The sequence below is a fragment of the Rhinoraja longicauda genome, chromosome 3, assembly GCF_053455715.1.
Source record: "Rhinoraja longicauda isolate Sanriku21f chromosome 3, sRhiLon1.1, whole genome shotgun sequence".
In the NCBI taxonomy this organism is placed as follows: Eukaryota; Metazoa; Chordata; class Chondrichthyes; order Rajiformes; family Arhynchobatidae; genus Rhinoraja; species Rhinoraja longicauda.
The window spans coordinates 511,651-530,629 of record NC_135955.1 but is presented as its reverse complement, the minus strand read 5'-3'; the positions used below and the strand labels follow the sequence as shown (position 1 = coordinate 530,629).

Here is an 18,979-nt window from a genome sequence, read left to right as displayed (position 1 = left end):
TCATGAAGTCTTCTGCAGACAGTGGTCATTGACAAATCCACACCTGACTCCTGAAGAGTGTTTCTGATCTGTCGGACAGGTGTTTGGGTTTTTTTCTTTTTTATAGAGAGAGTTCTTCTGTCATCAGCTGTGAAGGTCTTCCTTGGCCTGCCAGTCCCTTTGCGATTAGTAAGCTCACCAGTGCTCTCTTTCTTCTTAATGATGTGCCAAACAGTTGATTTTGGTAAGCCTAAGGTTTGGCTGATGTCTCCAACTGTTTTATTCTTGTTTCTCAGTCTCATAATGGCTTCTTTGACTTTCATTAGCACAACTTTGGTCCTCATGTTGATAAACAGCAATAAAAGTTTCCAAAGGTGATGGAAAGACTGGAGGAAAGACTGGGTGCTGAAAGCTCTCTTATACCTGCATTAAGAAGGCAATTAAACACATCTGAGCAATTACAAACACATGTGAAGCCATGTGTCCCAAACATTAGGGTGCCCTGAAACACAGCTGTAATTTCTAAATGGTGAAACCAAATACCCTTTAATAAATCTGACAATGTGCACTTAAACCACATGTGTTTTTTTTCTGTTACGAATCTCAAATTGTGGAGTACAGAGGCAAATAAATAAATGATGGGTCTGTCCCAAACATTATCGAGAGCACTGTACCTGTCCAAATGCAATTTAAACACTGTAACTGTGTCTACTCCTGTTCAACTTGTTCAGTATAGCGGCGATCACTTGTGTGAAAAAGTTGCCTCTCGTATCCCCTTTCAATTTTGCCTCTCTCACCTTCAACATATGCCCTCTTGGTCGTGACTCCTCCAAATCAGACTGAGGACAGTCAGAGATAGAACAATCACTTTCCCTCCACTGTCACACTCTGCATTACGTCAAACAGTCCTTGTTCCACATGTACACTGGCACCATCAACTCTTTCTCTGCTGCATCTTCCCACCCAGACAAACCCCTCCCCAGGTACTTTCCCCTCCAACCACTGGAGGCAACACCTTTCCAAATACCTCATTCCTCACATCCAACCAGGGATCCCAGCAGTCCTTCCAGGTGAGGCGGAGTCACCTGCACCTCCTCTAACCTAATCTACTGCATCTGATGTTCCCGAAGTGGCCTCCTGTACAACGGTAAAGGAGGTTGCTAAAGAAGATGTGAGCCCATGGCATCAGAGAGATGGATAACAGGTTGGCTGGATGGCATAAGGCAGAGAGTGGCACTAAAGGGAACCTTATCTGGCTGGCTGCCACTGACCAGCAGTGTTCCGCAAGGGTCGGTGCTGGGGCTTCTACTCTTCACGGTACATATAAATGATTTGGATGTGGCCAGGATTGCAGATAATATGAAGATAGATGGAGGGGCAGGTTGCAAGCCCTCCAATGGCCCACTCCACCACCGAGCCAATGCACTGCCTCTCGCTGACGGTCTGCTTACCAGCCCTCCATCTCACTCCTTCCACTCTAGGTGGGTGAGCCGGGGCTTTCTGGTGGGTTCCCAGTCCACGGCGCGGTCCGTCGATCCGCGGCTGACCTACCGGGTGGGTCCTCCGTCCGCAGCAGGCGAGTCCCCGGTCTCCGGCAGGCAGGCTGAGGTTTCCGAGCGGTTTCTCCTTCCTAAGTCCGCAGTGGGCCAGCTGGGCGGCCAAGGCGGATGTTTTACTGAACACTTTTGCTCGGTCTGCCAAGGCTTACTGGGTCTCCCAGTTGCTAACCATTTTAACTTCTCTTCCCATTCCCACACTGACCTCTCTGTCCTGGGCTGCCTCCATTGCCAAAGGCCACACACAAACTGGAGGAACAGCACTTCGTATTCCACTTGAGTAGCCTACAACCCAAAGTTACGAAAACTGAAATGTCCAATTTTAGGTAACTCACCAAACTCCCCGACCTGTCTTTTTTACCCCCCCCCCCCCCCCCCCCCACCTGTGCACCTGGATCTTACACATTTCTCCTGTCCCTCTCGCCTTCCACCTACATTCCTTCCTGTCTTTATGATTTGCAACTCTTCTATCCATATCTCAAACCTTTCTTTTCATCTCTGGCCTTTGTCCAACCATCTGCTATCCAAGACCCCCTCACCTGCATCCACCTATCACTTGCCAGGCTTTGCCTGTCCCTCCTCTCAGCTTTCTTTTCCTCTCCCCCTGCCCCCGCCCCCCCCCCACCACATTCAATCTGAAGACGGTTCCGATCCAACGTCACCTATCCATGTTCCCCACAGATGCTGCCTGACCCGCTGAGTTACTCCAGCACTCTGTGAAATGTCACCTATCCATGTTCTCCACAGATGCTGCCTGACCCGCTGAGTTACTCCAGCACTCTGTGAAACGTCACCTATCCATGTTCTCCACAGATGCTGCCTGACCGCTGAGTTACTCCAGCATTTTGTGTACTTTCTTTGGTTTTCAGAGACTCTGTTCTATCCGTCGTCCTCTGGAGCATCAAAGGCTGAGGGGAAATTGTATAAAACCAAAAGAGGCATGGGTATTGTAGATAGTCAGAATCATTGCCAGAGTAGGAATGTTAAATAAGGGCAGAGCTTTGAGGTCTGAGGAGGAGTGTATAAAGGAGGTGAGCAGGGTTTTTAAAACCCCTATAATGAGAATAAGTAAGTACAGGCATAGACACTCACATAGGCTTCCCAAACCGTGATGTCGTCCCCATCACCCGATGTGATCAAAGGTCTTGCATCCATAAAGTTAACCCCATTCATAAAGTTAACCCCATTCATAAAGTTAACCCCATTTGTAAAGTTAACCCCATTCATAAAGTTAACCCCACTGTTAAAGTTAACCCCACTGTTAAAGTTAACCCCACTGTTAAAGTTAACCCCATTCATAAAGTTAACCCCATTCATAAAGTTAACCCCATTCATAAAGTTAACCAGAAAGAAGGGGATGGATATTCTGCAGCGTGACTTTAGAGAGCTGGGAAAATGCTGAAAAGCAGGATCTCCAGGGTGGTTATCTCCGGTTTGCTTCCAGTTCCTCATGCTGGTGAGAGCAGGAACAGGGAGATACACGACCTGAATGTGTGGCTGAGGAACTGGTGCAGGGGGCAGGTATTTAGATTCTTAGACCACTAGGATCTGTTTTGGGGTAAGGGGGAATTGTACAAAAGGGACGGATTGCACCTTAACAGGTGGGGGACCAGCATTCTGGCAGGCAGGTTTGCCACTGCTACACGGGTGGTTTTAAATTAAATAGGTGGGGTGGTGTGTCAAATGGGATAGTCAAGGATGGAGTTAAAGGGAAAGAGAGTAGATGGATAGTTAATGACCCCAGAAATTAACGGGAAAGAAAGCTCACAAAAGGATAGGAGAGTATGGCCAAGTGTAATAGGAATCGATGTGAAAGGTGAGATGGGTAAGGAATTAAAAGTATTGTACATGAATGCGCGAAGTATAAGAAGTAAAGTAGATGAGCTTGAGGCTCAGTTAGAGGTTGGTAGATATGACATTCTGGGGATTACAGAGACGTGGCTGCAGGAGGATCGGGCCTGGGAACTTAATATTCAGGGTTATACAGCCTATAGAAAGGACAGGCAGGTGGGCAGAGGCGGTGGAGTGACATAGGGACTGACGAGGTCGAGTCACTGGATTGAGTTGAGGAATTGTAAAGGTAAGAAGACACTAATTGGAGTTATCTACAGACCCCCAAATAGTAGCCTGGATGTAGGGTGTAAGTTGCTGCAGGAGTTATAACTGGCATGTAACAAAGGTAATGCCACTGTGGTGATGGGGGATTTCAATATGCAGGTAGACTGGGAAAATCAGGTTGGTTCTGGACCCCAAGAAAGAGAGTTTGTAGAGTGCCTCCGAGATGGATTCTTAGAGCAGCTTGTACTGGAGCCTACCAGAGAAAAGGCAATTCTGGATTTAGTGTTAACATATAACATATAACAACTACAGCATGGAAACAGGCCTGTCCGGCCCTACCAGTCCACGCCGACCATTCTCCCTGACCTAGTCTCATCTACCTGCACTCAGACCATAACCCTCTAATCCCCTCTTATCCATATACCTATCCAATTTACTCTTAAATAATAAAATCGAGCCAGCCTCCACCACTTCCACCGGAAGCCCATTCCATACAGCCACAACCCTCTGAGTAAAGAAGTTCCCCCTCATGTTACCCCTAAAGCTTTGTCCCTCAATTCTGAAGCTATGTCCCCTTGTTGGAATCTTCCCCACTCTCAAAGGGAAAAGCCTACCCACCTCAACTCTGTCCGTCCCTCTCAAAATTTTAAAAACCTCTATCAAGTCCCCCCTCAACCTTCTACGCTCCAAAGAATAAAGACCCAACCTGTTCAACCTCTCTCTGTAGCCTAAGTGCTGAAACCCAGGCAACATTCTAGTAAATCTCCTCTGTACCCTCTCCATTTTGTCGACATCCTTCCTATAATTTGGCGACCAGAACTGCACACCATACTCCAGATTCGGCCTCACCAATGCCCTGTACAATTTCAACATTACATCCCAACTTCTATACTCGATGCTCTGATTTATAAAGGCAAGCATACCAAACGCCTTCTTCACCACCCTATCCACATGAGATTCCACCTTCAGGGAACAATGCACAGTTATTCCCAGATCCCTCTGTTCCACTGCATTCCTCAATTCCCTACCATTTACCTTGTACGTCCTATTTTGATTTGTCCTACCAAAATGCAGCACCTCACACTTATCAGCATTAAACTCCATCTGCCATCTTTCAGCCCACCCTTCCAAAAGGCCCAAGTCTCTCTGTAGACTTTGAAAATCTACCTCACTATCAACTACTCCACCTATCTTAGTATCATCTGCATATTTACTAATCCAATTTGCCACACCATCATCCAGATCATTAATGTAAATGACAAACAACAGTGGACCCAACACAGATCCTTGGGGCACTCCACTAGACACTGGCCTCCAACCTGACATACAATTGTCAACCGTTACCCTCTGGTATCTCCCATTCAGCCATTGTTGAATCCATCTTGCAACCTCACTATTAATACCCAACGATTTAACCTTCTTAATCAACCTTCCATGTGGAACCTTGTCAAATGCCTTACTGAAGTCCATATAGACAACATCCACAGCCTTGCCCTTATCAATTTCCCTGGTAACCTCTTCAAAAAATTCAAGAAGATTAGTCAAACATGACCTTCCAGGCACAAATCCATGTTGACTGTTTCTAATCAGGCCTTGATTATCCAAATAATTATATATATTGTCCCTAAGTATCTTTTCCATTAATTTTCCCACCACAGACGTCAAACTAATAGGTCTATAATTGCTAGGTTTACTTTTAGAACCTTTTTTAAACAAAGGCACAACATGCGCAATGCGCCAATCTTCCGGCACCATCCCTGTTTCTAATGACGTTTGAAATATTTCCGTCATAGCCCCTGCTATTTCTGCACTAACTTCCCTCAATGTCCTAGGGAATATCCTATCAGGACCTGGAGACTTATCCACTTTTATATTCTTCAAAAGTGTCCGTACCTCCTCTTCTTTAATCCTCCTAATTCAACAAATCCAACAATTTCCATTTCACTCCTTTTAAATCCTTTCTCATCTCCTCAAAATTAGCCTTTCTCCAATCCAAAATCTCAACCCTTGGTCCAGATTTGACCTTCTCCATAATGATATTGAAACTAATGGCATTATGATCACTAGACCCAAAGTGCTCCTCAACACATACCTCCGTCACCTGACCCATCTCATTTCCTAACAGGAGGTCCAACACTGCCCCTTCTCTGGTAGGCACCTCTACGTATTGCTGCAAAAAACTATCCTGCACACATTTTACAAACTCCAAACCATCCAGCCCTTTAACAGAATGTGATTCCCAGTCTATATATGGAAAATTGAAATCACTCACAATCACCACTCTGTGCTTACTACTAATATCTGCTATCTCCTTACATATTTGCTCTTCCAATTCTCGTTCCCAATTTGGCGGTCTATAATACACCCCTATAAGTGTTGCCAAACCTTTCTCATTTCTGAGTTCCACCCAAACAGCCTCCTTAATCGAGCCTTCTAGTCTGTCCTGCCAAAGCACTGCTGTGATATCCTCCCTGACAAGCAATGCAACACCCCCACCTCTTGCCCCTCCGATTCTATCACATCTGAAACAATGAAATCCTGGAATATTTAATTGCCAATCGCAACCCTCCTGCAACCATGTTTCACTGATCGCCTCAACATCATACTTCCAGATGTCAATCCCGGCTCTAAGCTCATCCATCTTTCTTACAATGCTCCTAGCATTAAAATATACACATTTAAGGGACCCATCATTTCTTATTCTCAGTTTATTTCTTTTCCCTTCTTTCTCTCCTACATATTGGGTCTGAGTGTTTCCCTTTTCTGCCTCCTGCCTCACACACTGCCTATTAGCTATCTGTGTTTGAGTCCCTCCCCCCAACCGTACTAGTTTAAAGTCTCCGCAGTTATTTTAGCAAATCTCCCCGCCAGGATATTGGTTCCCCTCGGGTTCAGATGCAACCCGTCCTTTTTGTACAGGTCATACTTCCCCCAGAAGAGGTCCCAATGATCCAGAAACTTGAAACCCTGCTCCCTGCACCAGTTCCTCAGCCACATATTTATCCTCCACCTCACTCCATTCCTATTCTCACTATCGCGTGGCACAGGCAGTAAGCCTGAGATTATTACTTTGGAAGTCCTTTTTTTTAACTCTCTTCCTAGCCCCCTGAATTCTCCTTTCAGGACCTCTTCCCTTATCCTACCTATATTGTTGGTACCTATATGTACCACGACCTCTGGCTCCTCTCCCTCCCCTTTCAGGATATCCTGGACACGCTCAGACACATCCCGGACACCGGCACCAGGGAGGCAAACCACCATCCGGGTCTCCCGACTGCGTCCACAGAAACGCCTATCTGACCCCCTCACTATAGAGTCTCCTATTACTACTGCTCTCCTCTTCCTTTCCCTACCCTTCTGAGCAACAGGGCCGGACTCCTTGCCAGAGGCCCGGGCACCGTCGTTGCCCCCAGGTAGGCTGTCCCCCCCAACAGTACTTAAACAGGAGTACTTATTTCCAAGGGGTACAGCCACCGGGGTACTCCCTAGTCCCTGCCTCTGTTCCTTGCCCCCCTAACAGTGACCCACTTGTCTACCTCCCGTGGTCTAGGAGTGACCACCTCTCTGTAACTCCTATCTATAACCTCCTCACTCTCCCTGATCAGACGGAGGTCATCAATCTGCCGCTCCAGGTTCCTAATACGGTCCCTTAGGAGCCCCATCTCGTCACACCTGGCGCAGATGTGGATGTCTGGAAGACTATCAGACTCCCAGATTCCCCACATCCGACACCCAGAACAAAAAACTGCCCTGGCAGTCATACTCTCCAAACAAAGCCCCGCGCTCGGTTACTAAACCTACCGCCTGGCCGCTACTCCAACCGCTCCAACCGCCCACCCAAAAGAACTGAGTGATCTCCTGGGAGAGGCGAAAAACCGGATTAAAAACCCAGGCCAATTTGGGAAAAAATCCGGGAAATTCCTCTCCGACCCCAAGTTAGGCGATCGAAACTAGTCCGGGAGATCACACAGGTCTTACTCCTTACTATCCCCACACACTACTTCCCAAGCAACACAGCTTGGTACTGCTGCTTGCTGCTGCTGCTTCTGCTGATTGCTGATTGCTGATTGCTGCTGCTGCTGCTTCTGCTGATTGCTGATTGCTGCTGCTGCTACTGCTGATTGCTGCTACTGCTGATTGCTGCTGCTGCTACTGCTGATTGCTACTGCTGATTGCTGCTGGTGCTACTGCTGATTGCTGCTGCTGCCCAATTGTTGTCCAATGAACCAGATTTGATAAGAGAAATCAAAGTAAAGGAACCGCTTGGAGGTAGTGACCATAATATGATTAGTTTTAATCTGCAATTTGAGAGGGAGAAGGTTAAATCGGAAGTGTTAGTGTTGCAGTTGAACAAAGCGGACTATGAAGGCATGAGAGAGGAGCTGGCCAAGGTCGACTGGAAAGGGATCCTAGCAGGAATGATGGTGGAACAGCAATGGCAGGAATTTTTGGGCATAATCCGGAAGACGCAGGATCATTTCATTCCAAAGAGGAAGAAAGATTCTAAGGGGAGTAGGAGGCAACTGTGGCTGACAAGGGAAGTTAGGGATGGAATAAAACTAAAAGAAAAGATGTATAACACAGCAAAAAGTAGCGGGAAGCCAGAGGATTGGGACTTTCAAAGGACAACAGAAGGTTACAAAACGGGCAATACGGGCTGAAAAGCTGAAGTACGAAGGGAAGCTGGCCAAAAATATAAAGAAAGACAGTAAAAGTTTCTTTAGATATGTTAAGAGAATAAGAGTAGCAAAGTCAAATGTGGGTCCCTTGAAGGCAGACACGGGTGAAATTATTATGGGTAACAGGGAAATAGCAGAAGAGTTCAACTGGTATTTCGGATCAGTCTTCACTAAGGAAGACACAAACAATCTTCCAGATGTACAAGAGGACAAAAGATCTAGGGGGTAGAGGAACTGAAAGAAATTTGTATTAGGCGAGAAATAGTATTGGGTAGACTGATGGGACTGAAGGTTGATAAATCCCCAGGGCCTGATGGTCTGCATCCCAGGGTACTCAGGGAGGTGGCTCTAGAAATAATGGACGCATTGGAGATCATTTTCCAACGTTCAATAAATTCAGGATCAGTTCCTGTGGATTGGAGGATAGCTAATGTTATCCCACTTTTCAAGAAAGGAGCGAAAGAGAAAACGGGGAATTGCAGACCAGTTAGTCTGACATCGGTGGTGGGGAAGATGCTGGAGTCAATTATTAAAGAGGTAATAACGGTGCATTTGGATAGCAGTAAAAGGATAAGTCCAAGTCAGCACGGATTTACGAAAGGGAAATCATGCTTGACTAATCTTCTGGAATTTTTTGATGATGTGACAAGTAAAATGGTTGAAGGGGAGCCAGTGGATGCAGTGTATCTAGACTTTCAGAAAGCCTTTGATAAGGTCCCACACGGGAGATTGGTGAGCAAAATTAGAGCACATGGTATTGGGGGTCGGGTGTTGACATGGATAGAGAATTGGTTGGCAGACAGGAAGCAAAGAGTAGGAGTAAACGGGTCCCTGTCAGAATGGCAGGCAGTGGTGAGTGGAGTGCCGCAAGGCTCGGTGTTGGGGCCGCAACTGTTTACTATATATATTAATGATTTTGATGAAGGAATTAGAAGTAACACTAGCAAGTTTGCGGATGACACAAAGCTGGGTGGCAGTGTGAACTGCAAAGAGGATGTTAGGAGGTTGCAGGATGACCGGGACAGGTTGAGTGAGTGGGCAGATACATGGGAGATGCAGTATAATATAGATAAAGGTGAGGTTATCCAATTTGGCGGCGAAAACAAGGAGGCAGATTATTATCTCAATGGTGTCAGGTTAGGTAAGGGGAATGCAGCGAGACCTGGATGTCCTTGTACACCAGTCACTGAAGGTTGGCGTGCAGGTACAGCAGGCAGTGAAGAAAGCTAATGGCATGTTGGCCTTCATAACGAGAGGATTTCAGTATAGGAGTAAAGAGGTTATTCTGCAGTTGTATAGGGCCCTGGTAAGACTACATCTGGAGTATTGTGTGCAGATTTGGTCTCCTAATTTGAGGAAGGACATCCTTGTAATTGAGGCAGTGCAGCATAGGTTCACGAGATTGATCCCTGGGATGGCGGGACTGTCATATGAGGATAGATTGAAAAGACTAGGCTTGAGGAAGGATATTCTTGCTATGGAGGGCGTGCAGCGTAGGTTCACTAGGTTAGTTCCCGGAATGGCGGGACTGTCGTATGTTGAAAGGCTGGAGCGATTGGGCTTGTATACACTGGAATTTAGAAGGATGAGGGGGGATCTTATTGAAACATATAAGATAATTAGGGGATTGGACACATTAGAGGCAGATAACATGTTCCCAATGTTGGGGGAGTCCAGAACAAGGGGCCACAGTTTAAGAATAAAGGGTAGGCCATTTAGAACGGAGATGAGGAAGAACTTTTTCAGTCAGAGGGTGGTGAAGGTGTGGAATTCTCTGCCTCAGAAGGCAGTGGAGGCCAGTTCGTTGGATGCTTTCAAGAGAGAGCTGGATAGAGCTCTTAAGGATAGCGGAGTGAGGGGGTATGGGGAGAAGGCAGGAACGGGGTACTGATTGAGAGTGATCAGCCATGATCGCATTGAATGGCGGTGCTGGCTCGAAGGGCTGAATGGCCTACTCCTGCACCTATTGTCTATTGTCTATTGTATTCACTGGAGTTTAGAAGGATGAGAGGGGATCTTATGGAGACATATAAAGTTATAAAATGACTGGACAAGCGAAACGCAGGAAAAATGTTCCCAATGTTGGGCGAGTCCAGAACCAGGGGCCACAGTCTTAGAATAAAGGGGAGGCCATTTAAAACTGAGGTGAGAAGGAACTTTTCACCCAGAGAGTTGTGAATTTGTGGAATTCTCTGCCACAGAGGGCAGTGGAGGCCAATTCACTGGATGAATTTAAGAGAGAGTAAGATAGAGCTCTGGGAGATAGTGGAATCAAGGGATATGGGGAGAAGTTGGGCACAGGTTACTGATTGTGGATGATCAGCCATGATCACAATGAATGGCGGTGTTGGCTCGAAGGGCCGAATAGCCTCCTCCTGCACCTGTTTTCTATGTTTCTATGTTAAAGTTAACCCCATCAACAAAGTTCACCCCACTGTTTAAAGTTCACCCCACTGTTAAAGTTCACCCCTACTGTTAAAGATCACCCCTACTGTTAAAGTTCACCCCACTGTTAAAGTTCACCCCACTGTTAAAGTTAACGCCACGATCAAAGTTAACCCCATTAACTGTAAAGTTAACCCCATTAATGTAAAGGAACCACATTATTCTCTCCACTGCTGCTGCATCATTTACAAAATGCCAAGTATTTGACTTCAGATCTCCAGCAACTTGTATCCCTTAGATAATGTGATACTTTTGCCTCACTCCTGATTTTCCTTTGTGTCTCCTCGACATAGATGAGTTTGATTCTTGAGCCCTCACAACCAGTTGGTGCCATTCCCCATCTCTGCAAATTAACACAATTATTTTCTGACTTTGCCATCTTTTGATTTAAGATCTTCAATGGGAAACATTAACTCAAAAAAAAATTCCACAGCCACTGTTTTACGGAACGTTGTTTTTTCCCCCCACATCTCCAGCATGTAAGGGTTTTGTTTTACAAGGGCCTTGATGCAATACAGAAGCACCATCTTTTACAGTGCTGGCCCTCTCTTGGTTCAGCATTGCACGACTTATCACATGAGTTAGCATCTGCACAGCCGTTTGGCTCGAGTCAGAGTGCTCTCACGCCTGAGGTCTTGGTGACTGCATCTGTTTATTCCCTCTATAGTGTAATTTCATCAAAAGATATTTTCCATTGTCTGCCAGGTAGCCAGGATACAGCTCCAGATTCAGGATACGCTGGCACGCAACTACTCCCAGCACCCATCCGTGCAGGAAGCTATCTCTCAGCTTGACTCCGAGCTCATGGACATCACCAAGGTGAGCACGGCGGAAGGGCCCGCATTTCACTGGGAGTTAATGTAGAAAAACTTTTAAATGTTGAGCTTACACCCGTGATAAACACAATCCAGGGAGAAAGGAAGATAGACACAAAATGCTGGACTAACTCAGCGGGACGGGCAGCATCTCTGCAGAGAAGGAATGGGTGACCTTTCGGGTCGAGACCCTTCTTCGGGTCTGAGAGTCAGGGGAGAGGGAGACCCAAAGAGATAAGGAAGTGTAAGGGGTGAAAACAAGACATCAAAAGAGATGGCAATCAAGGAAAATGTAGAATAGATCATTGTTAACCAGAAGAAGGTGACATTGAAGCAAACAGAGAAAAGATTTAAACAGGGGAACAGTCAGATTGGTCTGAGAACTAGGTAGGGGGAGGGATGGAGAGAGAGGGAAAGCAAGGGTTATGTGAAGTTAGAGAAGTCAATATTCTTACAGTTGGGGTGTAAGCTGCCCAGGTGTAAGGTGTGAGAATTGGAATTGGGAGTGAGATTTGATTTAAAGACATGTTGGTTTCAAAGCAATAAATGCATGGATACTTTTCAGGTGGGCCTAGTGTAGACAGTAGCATGTTGGTTGGCATGGGCAAGTTAGGCCAAAGGGCCTATTTGCACACTATGTCTCTATGGCATTTGGGCCTAAAGCACGAGGTCATGGTTTGAGGCAGAAAGGAAGTTTCCATCCAGCAAGCTGTGCTCCAGAATATGGTGCCTGAGAAAGTTATGAAATCAGATGGAATAACTTTCCAAAATGAGCTGAATAAATGCTGGATGAAGAAAATTGAAGGGCTGTGAGTAAAGGGAGAACTAATTGTGTCAGCTCTTTAGCGGAAGGCATAGTGAGGTGAACCGCTGTGACCAATGTTGTTGTATAACACTGAGATTATTTTCTGCAGTTGTATGGAGAGTTTGCAGATCACTTCCGACTCTCTGAGTGTAAGCTGGCCATCATCCATTGTGCAGGTCACTCGGACACTATCCTCGTGCAGGCACTCTGGCAAGAAATTATAGAGAAAGGTGAGTGTGGAAAATGTCAAACTTAGTGATGTGTATAAAATCATGAGGTGAATGCACAGTCTTTTACCCAGAGGAGGGCAATCAAGACCCAGGAGCAAAGGTTTAAGGTGAGAGGGGAAAGATTTAAAAGGAGCCTAATGGGCAACTTTTTCCATATGAGGGTGGTAGGTATAGAACAAAGAACAGTACAGAAAAACAGGCTCTTTGGTCCATAAAGTCTTTGCTGAACATGATGCCAGAACCATCTCTTACCTACATGCACATAATCCACGTCTCCTCATTCCCTGCATATCCATTTGCCTATCCGAAGCTGCTGAAATGCCACAATCCTATCTGCCTCAACCTTCAACCCTGGCAGGGCATTCCACCCACTCTCCACCCTCTGTTTCTGGAAGAAGCTGCCAGGGAAGGTAGTTGAGGCAGGTACTATAACAACATTTAATAGACATTTGGACAGGTACATGGATAGGAAAGGTTTTGGAGTATATTGGCCAATCGTGGACAGGTGGGACTAGCTTAGATGAGGTATCTTGGTCACCATGGACAAGTTGAGCTGAAGGGACTGTTTCTGTCTTTTATGACTGAGGTCACATCTTGGTCTTTCTTTCGTCGGGCCATTTACATATTGAGAAAATGCTCCTGATAAACTTTACCCTGACGCTAATCCTAATTGCATTCAAGGCCCAAGCACCATGGCAGCCACAGTTCATATTTGGAAAGAGCAAATCTGCCACTATTATAGACAATAGGTGCAGGAGGAGGCCATTCGGCCCTTCAGGCCAGCACCGCCACTCAATGTGATCATGGTCGATCATTCTCAATCAGTACCCCGTTCCTGCCTTCTCCCCATACCCCCTGACTCCACTATCCTTAAGAGCTCTATCTAGCTCTCTCTTGAATGCATTCAGAGAATTGGCCTCCACTGCCTTCTGAGGCAGAGAATTCCACATATTCACAAGTCTCTGACTGAAAACGTTTTTCCTCATCTCACTTCTAAATGGCCTACCCCTTATTCTTAAACTGTGGCACCTTGTTCTGGACTCCCCCAACATTGGGAACATGTTTCTTGCCTCTAACGTGTCCAACCCCTTAATAATCTTATACGTTTCAATAAGATCTCCTCATCCTTCTAAATTGCAGTGTATTGCAATCACTATTACAATTATTTGTAATCTCCCTAAATATTTGCTCACCTAATTCTCACTAACAACTTGCAGGGCTGATAGCACAACCCCATCAAAATGATCAACTCTTTTTATTTCCCAGTTCACTCAATAATCCTGCAGGAGTATCCCCTCGATATACTTTGTAATGATTTCCCTAATCAAAAACACACTTCCTCTCTTTCTTCACCTGTATCCAGTAGCATTTTACCCCAGAACACTAGAACTGCCAGTCCTAGCCCTCAGCCATAGAAACATAGAAAATAGGGGCAGGAGGAGGCCATTTGGCCCTTCAAGCCAGCACCGCCATTCATTGTGATCATGGCTGATCATCCACAATCGGTAACCCATGCCTGCCTTCTCCCCACATCCCTTGATTCTGCTAGCCCCTGGAGCTCTATCAAACTCTCTTTTAATTGCATCCAGTGAATTCGCCTCCGCTACCTTCTGTGGCAGAGAATTCCACAATTTCACAACTCTCCGGGTGAAAAAGTTTTTTTTGCGTCTCAGTTTTAAATGGCCTCCCCTTTATTCTTACACTGTGGCCTCTGGTTCTGGACTCCCCCAACATTAGGAACTTTTTTCCTGCATCTAGCTTGTCCAGTCATTTTATAATTTTATATGTCTCTATAAGATTCCCTCTCATCCTTCTAAACTCCAGTGAATACAAGCGTAGTCTTTTCAATCTTTTCTCATATGATAGTCCCACCATCCCAGGGATCAATCTTGTGAACCTATGCTGCACTGCCTCAATTACAAGGATGTCCTTCCTCAAATTAGGAGACCAAAACTGTATACAATACTCCAGATGTGGTCATACCAGGGCCCTATACAATTACAGAAGAACCTCTACTCCTATACTCAAATCCTCTCGTTATGAAGGCCAACATGGCATTAACTTTCTTCACTGCCTGCTTTACCTGCATGCCATCTTTCAGTGACTGGTGTACAAGTCTCGCTGCACTTCCCCCTTATCTAACCTGACACCATTGAGATAATAATCTGCCTCCTTGTTTTTGCCGGCAAAGTGGATAACCTCACATTTATCTATGTTATACTGCATCTGCCACGCATCTGCCCACTCACTCAACCTGTCCCGGTCATCCTGCAACCTCCTAACATCCTCTTTGCAGTTCACACTGCCACCCAGCTTTGTGTCATCTGCAAACTTGCTAGTGTTACTTCTAATTCCTTCGTCCAAATCATTAATATGTGTGGTAAACAGTTGCGCCCCCAACACCGAGCCTTGCGGCACTCCACTCACCACTGCCTGCCATTCTGAAAAGGACCCGTTTACTCCTACTCTTTGCTTCCTGTCTGCCAACCAATTCTTTATCCATGCCAACACCCTACCTCCAATCCCATGTGCTCTAATGTTGCTCACCAATCTCCTGTGTGAGACCTTATCAAAGGCTTTCTGAAAGTCTAGATACACTACATCCACTGGCTCCCCTTCATCCATTTTATTTGTCACATCCTCAAAAAATTCCAGAAGATTAGTCAAGCATGATTTCCCTTTCATAAATCCATGCTGACTTGGACTTATCCTTTTACTGCTATCCAAATGCACCGTTATTACCTCTTTAATAATTGAGTCCAGCATCTTCCCCACCACCGATGTCAGACTAACTGGTCTGTAATTCCCCGTTTTCACTCTCGCTCCTTTCTTGAAAAGTGGGATAACATTAGCTATCCTCCAATCCACAGGACTACTGTGAAGGAGTGTTTGATGGTCAGTGTGGACCCAGTGGGCTGAAGGGCATGTTTCTATGTTGTATGTTTGAAATTAACAAACCGAATCTCTCCTCGTAAACCAAGATGCTCCGTATTTGGCAACAGCTTGGTGAATCCCTTCACAGTCCCTCAAATGTAATCGCATCCTTCCCCTCTGCTGACTTTCTGCTGCCGTTGGTGTTTTTCCAGAGTTGGGTGACAGCAGGCTGATGAGTTCCATGGATCGGATGCAGACGCTGAGCATGAAGCTTGTGTCTCTGGGAAAGGTTTATGCTGGGACACCACGCTATTTCCCACTAGGTAAGTACAGGTCCATGATTCCGAGAGTTGTGTAATTAAATGTTTGGGAGGGCAGGGAAAGGAGTAGTAGCAACACATTGCAACTGCTGTGGGAAGGAGATCATCTTTCAATATCTCCATCCACACTGTATCTGGCTTTCGCAGTTGGACATGAAACACATGCAGATGCACACGCGCGCACACACAGACACACCCCACACACACAGACACACACACACACACGCACCCCACACACATGCACACACCCCACACACACAGACAGACACACACACACACACACCTTAGAGCTATGAGTGAGTAGTAGGAAGCTCTGGTGGACTGGAGGTAGGGTAAGATGTGGAGTCATCTCGACGCGTATTTGCCTAATGGTAGGGTGTAAGGTGGAGTCATCTGGATGGGTCTTTGACTGTCTTGTCTTTGCAGAGTACCTGGTGCAGTATCTGGAACAGCAATCGTGTGTGCTCACCTGGGACACTGGCTTTGTGACCTACACGATGCAGGAGATAGGAATAGCCTTACCGAGACTGCTGGAGGTCTACACACAACTCTTCAAGACAAGGGTACGAGCCGTGGAATATGCACTTTCGGCTGTGTGTATGTGTGTGTGTGTGTATGTGTGTTTGGATATGTGTATGAGTGTGTGTGCTGCAGGCATTAGGATTAATGTTTGTGTGTGTGTGCATATACTGTTACATGGAAGCATAGAAAATGGGTGCAAGAGGAGGCCATTTGGCTCTTCGAGCCAGCACGCCATTCATTGTGATCATGGCTGATCATCCACAATCAATAACCCGTGCCTGCCTTCTCCCCATATCCCTTGACTCCACAAGTCCCGAGAGCTCTATCTAACTCTTTTAAATTCATCCAGTGAATTGGCCTCCACTGCCCTCTGCCAGAGAATTCCACAAATTCACAACTCTCTGGGTGAAAATGTTTTTTCTCACCTCAGTTTTCAATGGCCTTCCCTTTATTCTTAGACTGTGGCCCCTGGTTCTGGACTCGCCCAACATTGGGAACATTTTTCCTGCATCTAGCTTGTCCAGTCCTTTTATAATTTTATATGTCTCTATAAGATCCCCTCTCATCCTGCTAAACTCCAGTGAACACAAGCCCAGTCTTTCCAATCTTAGAAAAGATCGGATGTCATAAGCTTGAAATGGTGCAGAAAATATTGACAGGACTGGAAGGCTTGATGGAGAGCCTGGACAGGCTGGGACTGACCCTGGAGGGTTGGAGGCTGAGAGTCACACAAAATAATCAGGAACATACATTAGATGAATCATCACAGTCTTGTTCCCAGGGTAGAGGAGTCCAGAACTAGAGGGCACAGGTTTAACGTGAGCTCAGGGAAAAATTTGAGACCAGAGGTGTCATTTCTTCATGCAGAGGATATTGCATTTGTGGAACGTGGTCAGAGGAAGCTGTGGAAATGCGTACAATGGCAATGTTTAAGCCATTTGCACAGGTATGTGGATGGGAACGGTTTAGAGAGATATGAGCCAACTGCAGGCAAACGGGACTAGCTTAGTTGGTATGGGTGAATCGGGCTGAAGGGCCTGTTTTTGCATTGTGTGACTGTATAGTAAGGGTGTGTATGCTTCATTAATGCACGCCTCTACCATGAGCCTATGTCCTACGCTTGCTGCAGTTTCTAACATACTTTAATATGCCCTCATTTTAGGATCCATATTGGCAGAGGGTTAAAAAGCCCTTGCACTTGCTGGAGTGTATTCATGTTCTTCTGAGTGCGTATGTGCAAGAACCCAGCAAAGTTCCAGCCCACGAGAGGTGAGTTCTGGGTGCTCTGTGGAGAGCCTCTTGCTCCCTGCTGTATTTGATGGTGTCTGTTTTTCTGAAGGCTCACTGAACGTTGCTGTGTTCCAGACGGAGATTCACCAACTACTGCCTGGATGCGATCGGCCGCTTCCTTGTCGAGCTTCAGTCAATGAGCCCCACCGGTGTCCTACAAGCAACGATTGGAAATTTCAAGTCCCTCCAAGCCAAGCTCGACCGCCTGCACTGACAGCTCGCCTGGACACTCGCACATCCATGGCGTTTCTGGGCTTTCTCCAGGGGTCTGCGCTGTGCTCAGTCCAGGTGCTCCCTGAGCTGGGATCCTGCATCACAGTCTGTGACCAGTGAGCCCGTCCCTGGAGTCTCACCGCTCCAACGGCTCAATCCAGCCCGTGGACTGGGGCCGGTCCCTGGAACCAGGGACTGGGGCCGGTCCCTGGAACCAGGGACTGGAGTCTCACCACTCCAATGGTTGATATCAAGCCAGTGGACTGGGGCCGGGGACTGGAGTCTCACCACTCCAGCGGCTAGATCCAACCTGTGGACTGGGGCTGGTCGCTGGAGCTGGGGACTGGAGTCTCACCACTCCAGCGGCTAGATCCAACCTGTGGACTGGGGCTGGTCGCTGGAGCTGGGGACTGGAGTCTCACCACTCCAGCGGCTAGATCCAACCTGTGGACTGGGGCTGGTCGCTGGAGCTGGGGACTGGAGTCTCACCACTCCAGCGGCTAGATCCAACCTGTGGACTGGGGCTGGTCGCTGGAGCTGGGGACTGGAGTCTCACTGCTCACAACGGCTCGATTCAGCTCGTGCATGTTGCATGACTGCTCAGAAGCAGATTCCCAATGACAGAGCTCTCTTTTTTGGGAGCTGTGACCAGCTCAGGGTGTGTCTCCACTGATCTCAGTGACAGCCTCATGGAAGAGGTTATTCAGGAGCATCTATCTCAGCTCTCTCCCACTCCCAGCACCCAAACCCTTTTTTATCTACTCAATTTAAATATATTTTCATTTTTTTAATGTAAATTAATTTTCTGCAGCAGTTGAATAAAAGTGAACCTTGGATAGTTTAAAGGGTGTGTTAGCAAGTGTGCTCCCTCACAGCACTCACACATGGGCACTGAGGCACACAAGTTCACACTCAAATTTGCTTGATAGAGTAACAGCACATGCCCAAGACTTGCATTGTCGCGGTGATGCATGCAGTGCTCCTGGGATGATGCAGCTCTGTTTCACATCCATTCACAGGCGGTGGCAATCGCTGCTCATCACCCATTCACCTGTCTTGTAAAGTGAGCGGGTCCTTGCCATTTCACAATTCTGTTCGGTGTGGGAATTGTTGATGCAGATCTTGAATCATGCAGTCCATTAGGGGAAGAGCAGAATCCTTTTCAGAAAAGACACAACTAACAAGGTTCCTTG

The 18,979-nt window shown here is 46.6% G+C and overlaps 1 protein-coding gene across 1 annotated transcript in view; it reads left to right on the top strand.

The window, feature by feature from the left end:
• nup155 (nucleoporin 155) overlaps positions 1-18,616 on the top strand; it is a 111,867-nt gene extending 93,251 nt beyond the window's left edge. Inside the window, exons 30-35 of the mRNA XM_078430845.1 lie at positions 11,423-11,536; positions 12,447-12,567; positions 15,654-15,764; positions 16,188-16,324; positions 17,446-17,552; positions 17,649-18,616. Of these exons, the coding sequence (XP_078286971.1) occupies positions 11,423-11,536; positions 12,447-12,567; positions 15,654-15,764; positions 16,188-16,324; positions 17,446-17,552; positions 17,649-17,787 (729 nt within the window). The 3' untranslated portion in view covers positions 17,788-18,616. The remainder of the gene's footprint in view (positions 1-11,422; positions 11,537-12,446; positions 12,568-15,653; positions 15,765-16,187; positions 16,325-17,445; positions 17,553-17,648) is intronic.
• The last annotated feature ends 363 nt before the right edge of the window (positions 18,617-18,979 follow it).